This window comes from Drosophila persimilis, unplaced genomic scaffold (assembly GCF_003286085.1).
Source record: "Drosophila persimilis strain 14011-0111.01,24,50 unplaced genomic scaffold, DperRS2 tig00000191-arrow-pilon, whole genome shotgun sequence".
In the NCBI taxonomy this organism is placed as follows: domain Eukaryota; kingdom Metazoa; phylum Arthropoda; class Insecta; order Diptera; family Drosophilidae; genus Drosophila; species Drosophila persimilis.
In genome coordinates this window covers 2,073,354-2,083,642 of record NW_020825298.1, presented here as the reverse complement: position 1 = coordinate 2,083,642, position 10,289 = coordinate 2,073,354, and the positions used below count along the sequence as shown (strand labels likewise).

General features: G+C 48.4%; 1 protein-coding gene across 1 annotated transcript; it reads right to left on the bottom strand.

Moving 5' to 3' along the window:
- Positions 1-1,734: 1,734 nt before the first annotated feature.
- On the bottom strand, positions 1,735-9,314 carry LOC6604574 (synaptotagmin-5). Its single transcript, XM_026988168.1, has 6 exons — positions 9,111-9,314; positions 3,259-3,454; positions 2,819-3,191; positions 2,528-2,762; positions 1,973-2,470; positions 1,735-1,913 (listed from the first exon to the last, which is right to left on the bottom strand). The coding sequence occupies exons 2-6, from the start codon at positions 3,444-3,446 to the stop codon at positions 1,735-1,737; spliced, it is 1,473 nt and encodes a 490-aa protein (XP_026843969.1). The 5' UTR covers positions 3,447-3,454; positions 9,111-9,314.
- Between the last annotated feature and the right edge of the window lie 975 nt (positions 9,315-10,289).

The window sequence follows — 10,289 nt, the reverse complement described above, 5'->3', positions numbered from 1 at the left end:
AGCCGGCTGCCACGACACCACGACACCACGACACCGAGTGTGAGGCAAAGCTGCAAAGCCAACTTTGAACTATTGCCAAGAGCAAAGAGCTGTTGTGGCGCCACACAGTGGCAGGGGGCAGGGGGCGTGGGGCGTGGGGCATGGGCTGCTCACCGGAAACGTTCGCCTGGAATTTCAACAAAGTCCGAGCACGAGTATCTGCTCGCATTATGTAGTGACCCCGGGATAACGACTGCAAAGCAAACTGACCCACCGACCCACAGAGCCACCCACCGACCCCCCGATAGAAGGCTCGATTCGATTTAGAGATACTCGCAAAATCACACCGTGAGGATAGTTAAATTATTTGCTTGCCATTTCCCATTGTTTCCGCTTTCAGATGCTGCTTCAAAGTGAAATTTAGACCCGAAAGGCTTCCATAATTTTTTTAGTGGGGAAAGGAAAGCCTTAAGCTTAGGGATTTTCCTAAAGCTGCCCTTTGAAGATCGGTTTTCAGAGAGATTGTTGCAGGTACAGGACGAGATGATTAAAAAACCAGAAGAATGTGGATCAATACACAATATCGTATCAGAAAATGACTAAATTTCGATCACAGCCTAGGGATAGGGATTCTGGCTTGTGGAGTTTCCTCCTACCTCTAGAAATAGGTATGAAACCATTGCATCTTTTTCCCCAAATGATACTCTTATCTACTCTTATCTTGGGTGGAATTCTGAGGTATAAATAGAGCTAGTCCTAACGCCCTCTCCTATAGAACAGCCTTGTGCCTTCCACTAAATATTATTTAAAAAAAAGAATTCGTATCCCCATTTTATATCTAAGATACTTTCAAGTGTTTTATTTCCAATAGATAGGACATACACGAATATGGAATACATAGTGCTCTCAAACTAAATCTATTATATTGACTCTATATATCAGATACAAGTTCATATACATATATACCATAGATTTCTACTGCAATAGATTGGATTATATTTTCTAAAATACACATACATACACATACTTGTATACCTGCATTCGAAATCATATTCGAACGTTCGCTTTCAACCACTTTGTGCCCTCTTTGCCCTGAAACCAACTCCTGGAAAACGACCAAATCATAAAAAGCTTTTCTCCTACGAAATTTTCCTCTAAGAAACTTGCATGTGTATATAATAGACAATGTTTCATAAATATTTAAGCATACGATTAGCGTATATGTATTGTATATATTCTTTGATTAATTGATACCATTGGAAAGCACAAAGTATTTGATTTAGGTTAGATTTTGGAAAATACCATTTGACACTCTTTTTACCGATTCAGACATCCTTCTTAAAACGTATCCCTGCAGTTCCCTTTGTTTCCAAGTTCGATTTGATTGTTTTGTTGATTTTTTAAAAATTTTTGAAAATATTTTCTCCTCTTTTCTACATCTACATTTACGTTACTTTCCTTCGTGGCCCACCTTTACAATTTTTACCTGTTTTTTTGTTGTAGCTGAGTTGCAGTAAATTGAACTTAATTTGTTAGTTTTTAAGAGTCGGTCCGATATAAATTGGAAATATAGAAGTTTTTTTTGGCTGGAAATGCCCAAAATTTGGCAATTTTACATCCACTTGACATGTCGCATGCATCGTACAGTGGCGCCAAATGCGCCACGACTGTTTGCGGAACCATTGAGTTCTACATGCGTCTTACGTTCCACCAAGCAGTTCGACCTCATCTCAGACACAAACCGAGCTGTGGAAGCTAGTTCTTGTTGGTGGTGGACTTGGCTGCATTGGCCAAATTGGTGGCTGGCTCCTGGAGTGGAACCCATTGCGCGGTGGCATTCTTGGCGCGAAACATCTCCTCGAAGAAGATCTTCTCCTCAGTGCGCACCTCGGACGAGTTGCCGATGAGAGTGCGGCCCAAGATTTCGCTCGATCCTGTGGGAAAATCATCGATTACACAGGGAAAACCCGATGAAAACTTGCGTTCCACATACCCAAAAGACCGTCGTGGACGACAGTAAACTCGAGCACGCAGTTCTTCAGCGTCTCCTTGTTGACATCAAAGGCCAGGGCCTCGTTGTACACAGGATTGACGGTGCTCCGCTGTACGCCGGTCTTGCGCTTCTTCATTTTCTTGCCCACAGGTCCGAGGAGAGTCACCTTCACGTACGGATCGGAGGAGTTCCTGGCATCGTCCACAATCCGCAGATTTCTGGCCTTGATCAGCACCACCATCAGGCGTTCGGCCGAGGGAAGGTAGGCCAGGGACACCATTATGTCCCCCAAATCCACTTTCATGTCCTGGGCCGAGGCAGAGCTCAAGGGCGTCCACAGCTGCAGTTGTTCGCTCAGATCGATGTTCGCCAAGTGGAGCTTCGTGCCGCCAATGCACACGTGCCGCGAGTAGGCATCAAAGTCGTACAAGAGAATCTCCACAGTTCGCTTGTCGATGACCCCAGCGGCCACCTCAAAGACAAAGTGCTCGTCGAAAACTGAAGGAAGAGAAGGAATGATAGTGGGGTGGGGATGGGGATTCATCTAATTCCCACCTGGATTCAGGGTCTTCTTGTGAATGCGCGTCTGCCAAAAGTTCTTTTTGTCGGGCAAGAGGCGCACCTTGGCGTACGGATCAGCAGAGCCACTGAACTGCCTGGGCTGCAGGTTCTGAGCCTCCAGCAGTCGCACGTTGAGCAGACCCCCCACAGGATCGTAGCTGATGCCCACGTGCAGATTTCCACGCACTTCGATGGCCGGAGCGGGGTCCAAGGTCTTTGGCTGAGCGTGCTGCAACACAAAAGCTTCAAGTATGGAGAAATCCTCGAGGAGAAGATTACACTTACGCTTCTGTACAGGGTCATGTCGATTTTGGTGTGATCCAATTTGGCGTTCATGGAGGAGACGCGGGGACGCGTCGGGTGCATGGCCAGGACGACGTGCTTGTCCGATCGGGCGATGGGCACGGAGGCGGTGGAGCACAGGGACAGGGTGTTCGACTTGAGGCTGCCAGTGGGCGAGGTGGGAGTGGGCGGGGCCGACTCCTCCGTGGTGTTGGACACTTGTTGCTGGATGGCGGCCGTGGAAGTCACCGAGGCCGGCACCCAGAAGGCCGGGTCGTTCTCGTCGTTCTTCAGGGAAGTGGGACTCAGATTTCCGCGCGAGCACTCGTTGAGGTTGTCCACATTGTAGCCGGCGGCACCAGCCACCAGGGCCTCCCTGCTGCAGAGATAGAGAGGGATATTGACTTGGGAAAAACGGTGGGGGCTCAGGCCAGTACGAGTACCTCTGCTGATCCTCGTCCTTTTCGTTGGCCGACTCCAGGAGGTTCTGCTCGAACCAGTTGAGACGGTAGCGCCTCGAGCAGGTGGTGTAGAGAGCCGCTCCCACGGCCGACACCACCAGAAAGGAGACCGAGGCGTAGACCCCGATCTGGGCCAGCGAAATGTCCTCCTCGCGAATGACAATGTCCATGGCTGTGGCTGCAGGAGAGAGGGGGGCAAAACGTGGTTCAATTCCTTCACACGACCCGACTTCGACATCGCCTAATGACACCCAAACTAGCCATAAAACATTCATTGGCAAGTCAGGACTACGGGACTACAGGACTACGGGATGAGTCTCATAAATAAATCAAAGCCTGCCCCTGCTCCTGCCCCTGCCTGGTGGTTGGCCTGGGGTTATTAATTGAGCGGCTTAAGGTGGCCACAGGCACGTGCTGACAGTTTTCCCAGTCCCCAGGTCGCCTAGTAACCACAAGGACCAACGTTTTTCCACTCCCCCAGCATCAAAAGAGAAGAGAAACGAAGGCCAGGCCTGGTCTTTGTTCAACCGCCGCCACCAAATTGCCCATAAAGGCGCCTCAGCCCCAGTCCCAGCCCCCGCCCCCGCCTCGACCTCGGTTTAGCTAGCAATTAGCCGAGCAAACCGCCAGGTGACCCCGCAACTACCAGCCACACAATCCCGCAAATCCCCAAGATCCTATATGCGGAAGTTTAAAGAACTGCAGAGGCCCGGAGTTGGGTCCGACGTCTGTCTGTCTAAGCAGTTGAAAAATTTATAACCGAATTGTTAATTAATTAGTAAGTATATTTAGGAGAATGCTACGGCCACCTCTGGACGGGGGGTTGGGGGGGCCTGCATTCGTTTGATGGCCCAAATGCCACTACCTTCTGCCCGCCCTTCCCTGGAAATTCCCGCAAAATTTGCTCCCGAGTTTATTATTTATTCAAGGGCAACTTTTGTTTTCGGGTTTCCCTTTCTTTAATGGCAATTGCATGAGAGGTGTGCTGTGTGCGGGCTGGACCCGAGCCTGGGAGGCGACTCCCCCCCCCCCCCCCCCCCCCCCCCCCCATAGGAATGGGAATTTCATTCTGTAAAATCTCTGCGGAATGATTTATGTGCCCCCTTATGTGTGGATCTGGGCATTGGGGGCAGCCAGTGAGGGTTTTTTCGGCCTCATCTTGGGACTGCTGCGTGGGAGGACTGCTGCTGCCACCGAAAGTAATTTATGAAATTAGTTCTAATTTCAAGTTTGACAGTTTACCGAGCGATAAGCAGGGTACCTGCAGGGGGCTGTGGCCCCATAAATCGAAGGGAAAACACGGCATATCCCGCTTAAGTGCATTATGCAGCCGTTTCCAGTGAAATTCGGAATCTATTTGCCTGTCAATCCCTCGGTAATCCCCTGGGAAATATCACGCAAAATGCCATCGAACCGATATCACCGGTGGCTCGGCTGGAGGATGGAGGAGGGAGCACGGAGCACGGAGCAGGGAGGCCATGTAAATCACACATAACCCAATCAATGTCAAATTGGGCGGATCACAGAGGAGCTGCCACGCCCTGCATCATCAGTCAGTCACTCAAAATGTTGGGTTCGAGGTCGCTCAAACAATTTGAGTACTCTTACAAAGGGTTGTTTGGTTTTTACTCGACGTTTGTGCCTTGGAAAGGAAAGTATTTCCCTCCTGAATGTCCCTCTTCTATTCCTCAACATTCCGTTTGGGGGTTTTGATATGAAAGATACTTTCAGATCACTTTGTAGTGAAGATACAATAGGAATGATAGCTCAAAGAATGGAATCTCTTCTATACAATACTTTGAAATTGAATATTGAAGCCAAATCCTTCCGAAAAAGCCACAGAAATCAATGAAATTTTAGATATTCGCTCCGAAGATATAGTATCTATTGCTGTTACAATCCAATTTCTATGCCCTTTATCTCGTTTAATCAGAGAAAGGGCATTCACTGGTTCACCTTCAACCTTCAGCCAAAAAATCTCGTATCTTTTTTGAGGTTTTTCGCTTGACGCTCGCCCGCTACAAAATGTTTCGTCCCGACGGATACGAGTGCGCGGCCGTGTGTTTAAATGAATTTTCGAGCTTTCATCTGTCGCTGCCACATTTGTTACATATGTATTATATATGTGTATAGGGATTTATGGGCATTGTCGTAAATTTTAATAGAGAAACCGCACAGCGCTCTGCAGCCCTTCTGCCGAAGGTCTGGCCGCCTCGACGGTCTGTTGGTTGAGTGAGCGCTGGCTTTGTAAATCATTTCTCTGGCTTTTATCGGACACATTTTCACTTTTTGGCCGGGCTCGAGCCTTGAGCCTTCAGATAAGAGTCGCAGGCACTACTTCCGCTAATGTGTGCAAAGTCAAGGCCATTCGGGGGGCCGCCGCACGCCCCACACACCCCCCACTCCCCCAATTGTGGGCCAGCTGTCCGCAAGTCCACAAGTCCAGGCCGTAATGTGTTGACAGAGTGACTAAAATTAAGTTTATCTAATCGATAAAATCAACCGCATGGTTCACTGCCTGTTGCCGTTCCCTTTCCCCCTCCCCCACCCGTGATTTCTTTCAACTTTGGCCAACGATTTCATCATAGAAATGCCCTTCCCTTCTAGCTTCTAGCTTTAAAATGTATCTTTTTCGCCACGCTCGCAGCGCCCTCAAATTGCACAATTATGGCAAATTATGTTCATTAGTCTAATGAAGTGTTTTGTGGCTCAAAGACCCAATTTTTGCGACAGACAAACGCCCCTCCTGCGTGGAATATACCCTGTAATCTTTGTGGGTCAGTAGTTATCCACAGATTCTGGAAATTCAAGCTAAAATTCTCCATAGAAGATATCTTTCATCCTTCGGCTCGTCTTCACAGCCCAAAACAGCACAGAAAACATCTTTGATTCATGTGAGGAGAGGCTTCTTTCTTTTTTCCTACGAAAAGCCCATTAATTAAGTAAAACATGTGACATCAAAGCCATTATACTATCATCTTTCAGATCCGGAAACAATCTGTCTGTCTCCGCCTTTGTCTGCCTCTCAGGAATGCGACTCCGACTGCGGGCTTTCTCTTTGGTAAGAGCTTCCCTCTGAAGCTCTGTGCGGCGTCTGCTTCCTCAGGTGGTACGTGTTTTGCTGGTCTGGGACAGTAATTAGATTATGGCCACGGGTCCGTGTGGTGGCGCGTGTTTGCCTGTCTGTCGCTGGGACAAAGCCATCCGCAGTGGCGGAGAACAGTGCCACTTGTGCTCTTTGCAGCGGAAGGAATGCTTTAATACAAATGTGCCAACTATACGAAGGCTGCCTTCCTGGGAATCCTTGGCCATGCCTTTCGCAGGAGGAGTCTTTGCGCGTACCTTTGCCAGCAGCTCGGCTTTCTCCGCCCTAGCTTATCCGTAAACTGCAGCAATGTCTCACCCCCCTGTTATTTGGAGAGGGCAACCTTCTGTGTGCATAAACAAGCAGCAGAAGTTTGCCCATCATATCCGGGGGGGTGGTGGGGATGGGGGGAGTTGATGAATGCTCCCCCGGTCAGGGAGGGGGCAGCAGAGTCATGCCAGGGTCTGTTCCGTCAATAGACTGCCAACAGCCATTTGTAATGCCCGCTGGAATGACACAGAGAAGGTGCTGGCTTGTCGGCATCAACAACATCATTATCGTGTGCCATCTAGGACTGTTTTGTCGGCTTTGTCTACAGGGTATGTGGGGCATAGAGTGTTGAAGGTGAACACAACGATCTGAAACGAGATCTAGAGACTTGTAGAGTATCTCCCCGTCGAGCACTCTTCCGTTTTGTCTTGTCTTGTTATTCGAGTTGATTATCCGCCGGCAAGGGCTGTGCAGAGCCTGGCAAATTGGAGGCTGTGCCCATCCCCCGGACCTGCTTAATTAGCCATCAATGTTTGTTATTTATGGCATAAAGGGATGAAGGGATGAGGGATTGTGCGTTAAGGGCTTGGCCGAGAGCCGAAAAGGCTATTCACAGCCATTGAGAGGCTCTTCGGAGCGAAATGTCAATCAAGGAAAACAATTTCCAAAGAAAACCCATTATCTGGCGATATATTCATTCAGCAAGTTTCCTGGAATTTTCCCGCAACTTTCAAGCCTTTTATTTCCCACAAGAAACCGGCCTGAAACACTCGTCCCGCATGCGAATAAAATGTTCCATTAAAATCAACAACCATATTTCCTTTAACCACAGGCCATTAAACCTCGAGAAGGGGGGCGGGAAGGGGGGCCGGGACTGACTGCAAATATTGAAAATAAAATACAAGAGAGTGGAGAAATGCGACAGCAAGATAAACAGCAATTTAATAAAGTGACCCAAAGTTATGGGCCCAAGAGCCGAGCCAAGAGCCGAGAGGAGAGCCGAGAGGAGCGTAAAAATAAACAATAAAATGCTCATTAAAAAGCAAAAAATACCCAAGATATGCGTACAAGCGGCTGAAGCCGAAACGGAAATAATAAGTGTGATATTAATACTTGTTCTCGGAACAAAAGCCAACAGAACAGAGCAGAACCCTTGGCCTCGAGCACACACTCCGCCTCGACCCCTGGGACCCCTCCCTCCCTGCCGCTGCCGCTGCCCCAGGCCGAAGCCCTGCCTGGGCTGCCAATAACTCAACAAGTTAGCAAACATGGCCGCTTGGCTTCTTTATGGGCACCCCCGAGTCGTCTATCTTGGGGCTTTTGTGCGGTAGGTTTTTGCATTAAAGATGCATTAATCTTTGGGCACGTGATAAATATTCATGGCTGCTGGCCGTGTCCCGTGTCCTGTGTCCTGTAATGTATGCACTTTTTAAATGCAGCCTGTTGCCCGCCCGACACGCAATTTGTTTCGGGCAAGCCGAAGGTCGAAACAGAGCCCGAGGTCTAGGTCGAGGTGCCACTGAGGGTCAGGGCCAAATACGGGTGTTTCAAGGACCCAGGCCCGTGTTTGAGTGGCTCAGAGTTTCGCCCAGGTTCAAACAGCCGCCGGCGCAGTAATTTCTCGACGGAAGAAGTCCTTGCTGGCTTTTCCGAAGCACTGCCAGGGAGCATGGAAATGCCAGCATATGTTGGCATCCTACAGAAGCTGCAGAGTAATTTAATTAAAAATAATGTGGGCTTCAGAGGAAATGCACACCGCGGCGCACGGCTCGTATACGCAATGCAATCAGGCTAATCTGTAATCAGCAGAGAAGAGTCTGTGTGCTTAGATATCCAAGAGCTATTCGGGAAGGTGTGTTACGCCTCCACTCATTTTTTAAGCAAACATTTACATATCTTAAAGATCGATTACCAAATCGGAGAGAAATCCGTGGCCTTTGGCTTCCCTGCATTTCGTATTCCCCTTGAAGGAAAGTTCCCATTGTTCCGGCGACTTTTCCTTTGAAGTGCCGCCCCTGGGGTAATCCTAAACCCATCCGTCAATGCGGGAAACTAAACCTTTTGCTGGAATTTCCCCCCCTCCCCCCCCACACAACATAACATGCTGTAACTTTCACAGAACTAAACTTTTTCACTTAAACTTTCGCCAGTCGCGTCGCTGGAAAAGCAATTTAGTTCTCCCCCAACAAGTTCCCATCGCGAGCAAACATTAGACAACAACTTGGAGTCAATAAAACCTAAACATAATTCCGTGTAATCTGTTTGCCGAGTCAACCCGTTTCTGGCTGGAGTTCAAATCGGAATTTTATCGCCAAATTTGTATGCAAATGGAAAGCAGCCAGCTGGCTGTTTATTATTTACAAATCGGAGACACAAAGTATAGTGCATTTTGTGTGTTTTCCGCCACAATATGTTTCCAAAATCCTGTGCGCTCAACGTGGCGAATGCGCAATATGCTCTAGAGGACACGCATACCGACCGTTCTTTGGGGCTCCTGATGAATTTACGAGAACAATTTCCTTATTAGCAGTCCGTTCATAAATTTTTGATTGAGTTTACGGCGCGTTACGGCACGGTTATCAAGTGATTTTAAACAATATATCCACTGGGCAGGTCGGGGACTCACGCGCTCGAACAACTTGGTCGGTGCGTGGCTGAAACTCGACTGTTTCGTCGGTGGCTGGCCCAAAATTACACGCAGTTCCCTCGATGTCATTTCCCCCAAACACACCCGTAGGTGAAAGCCACACAGATACTTTTGGGGGGAAACTTTCGCAGATGCAATGCGGAAGGAAGTTCCGGCATCCCAAAACTCGAGCTCGAGTCAGTCGCTGATGGAAACTACAGAGGAATGTTTGATAATTAGATTAAACAAGTTAAGTACGGGATATATTCTGTAACCCCAGCAATCCTCCACTAATCGGCGGCAAATCCCCCCCATCTTGGAAGCTCTCCGGAAAGCAACAGCTGGCACATTTGGAAAAGCCCGCCCAACGGGGAGTGCGTTGCCTGGATAAAAGCGTCGCGCTTAGAAGAGCTTTCCTCCCAGTGGCTCAACGTTGCCACGTGGCTGTGGGCTGTGGGCTTTTCGAATAGTATTCATCGCTCTCTAAACCCGAAGAAATCGTAAGAATCCGCATCTATGGCTCTTTTTTGGGCAGTGCCCATGGACTTGAAAGTACGCGTGTACTCTCTCATTATCACTTCGTTCCAGTCTATACTCGCTTTAACTTACGAGTTCCATGGACTTGAAAACCAAAGCAAGCGAAAACTTAATCTCAAAGCAATTCTGAAACAATCTAAATTCCGATCTTCGACCTTATAATAATCTTTATTTGGACTATTCTGATTGTGACGCGACATCATTTGTTTGGGACATGACATCGTCGCTTACCCAAAAACTGACGCTACATTTTTGAACGATAACCCCACAAATGGGGTTCAAATGGAGCCTAGATTCACACCGTATACCCACTGGGGTGCCATCGTTCTCTGGCTTCGAAACGATATTTAATACGACTGCGGCCCGACCTCAAAGTCAAAGTCAAGCCTTAGCCCAGTTCTCCCTCCTAGAGCTCTTCCATCAAACATTTTGTGTGGTTAGATTATTGAATTACCAAAACCGAGCATCGCCACTTGCCCCCAATCGAAACTCGAG

Coding starts and splice junctions, on each gene's coding strand:
- LOC6604574 (XM_026988168.1), bottom strand. CDS start 3,446: ATGGACATTGTCATTCGCGAGGAGGACATTTCGCTGGCCCAGATCGGG. Junction 2,763..2,818: donor ACATGACCCTGTACAGAAGC/GTAAGTGTAATC, acceptor TTTGTGTTGCAG/CACGCTCAGCCAAAGACCTT. Junction 1,914..1,972: donor CGTCCACGACGGTCTTTTGG/GTATGTGGAACG, acceptor ATTTTCCCACAG/GATCGAGCGAAATCTTGGGC.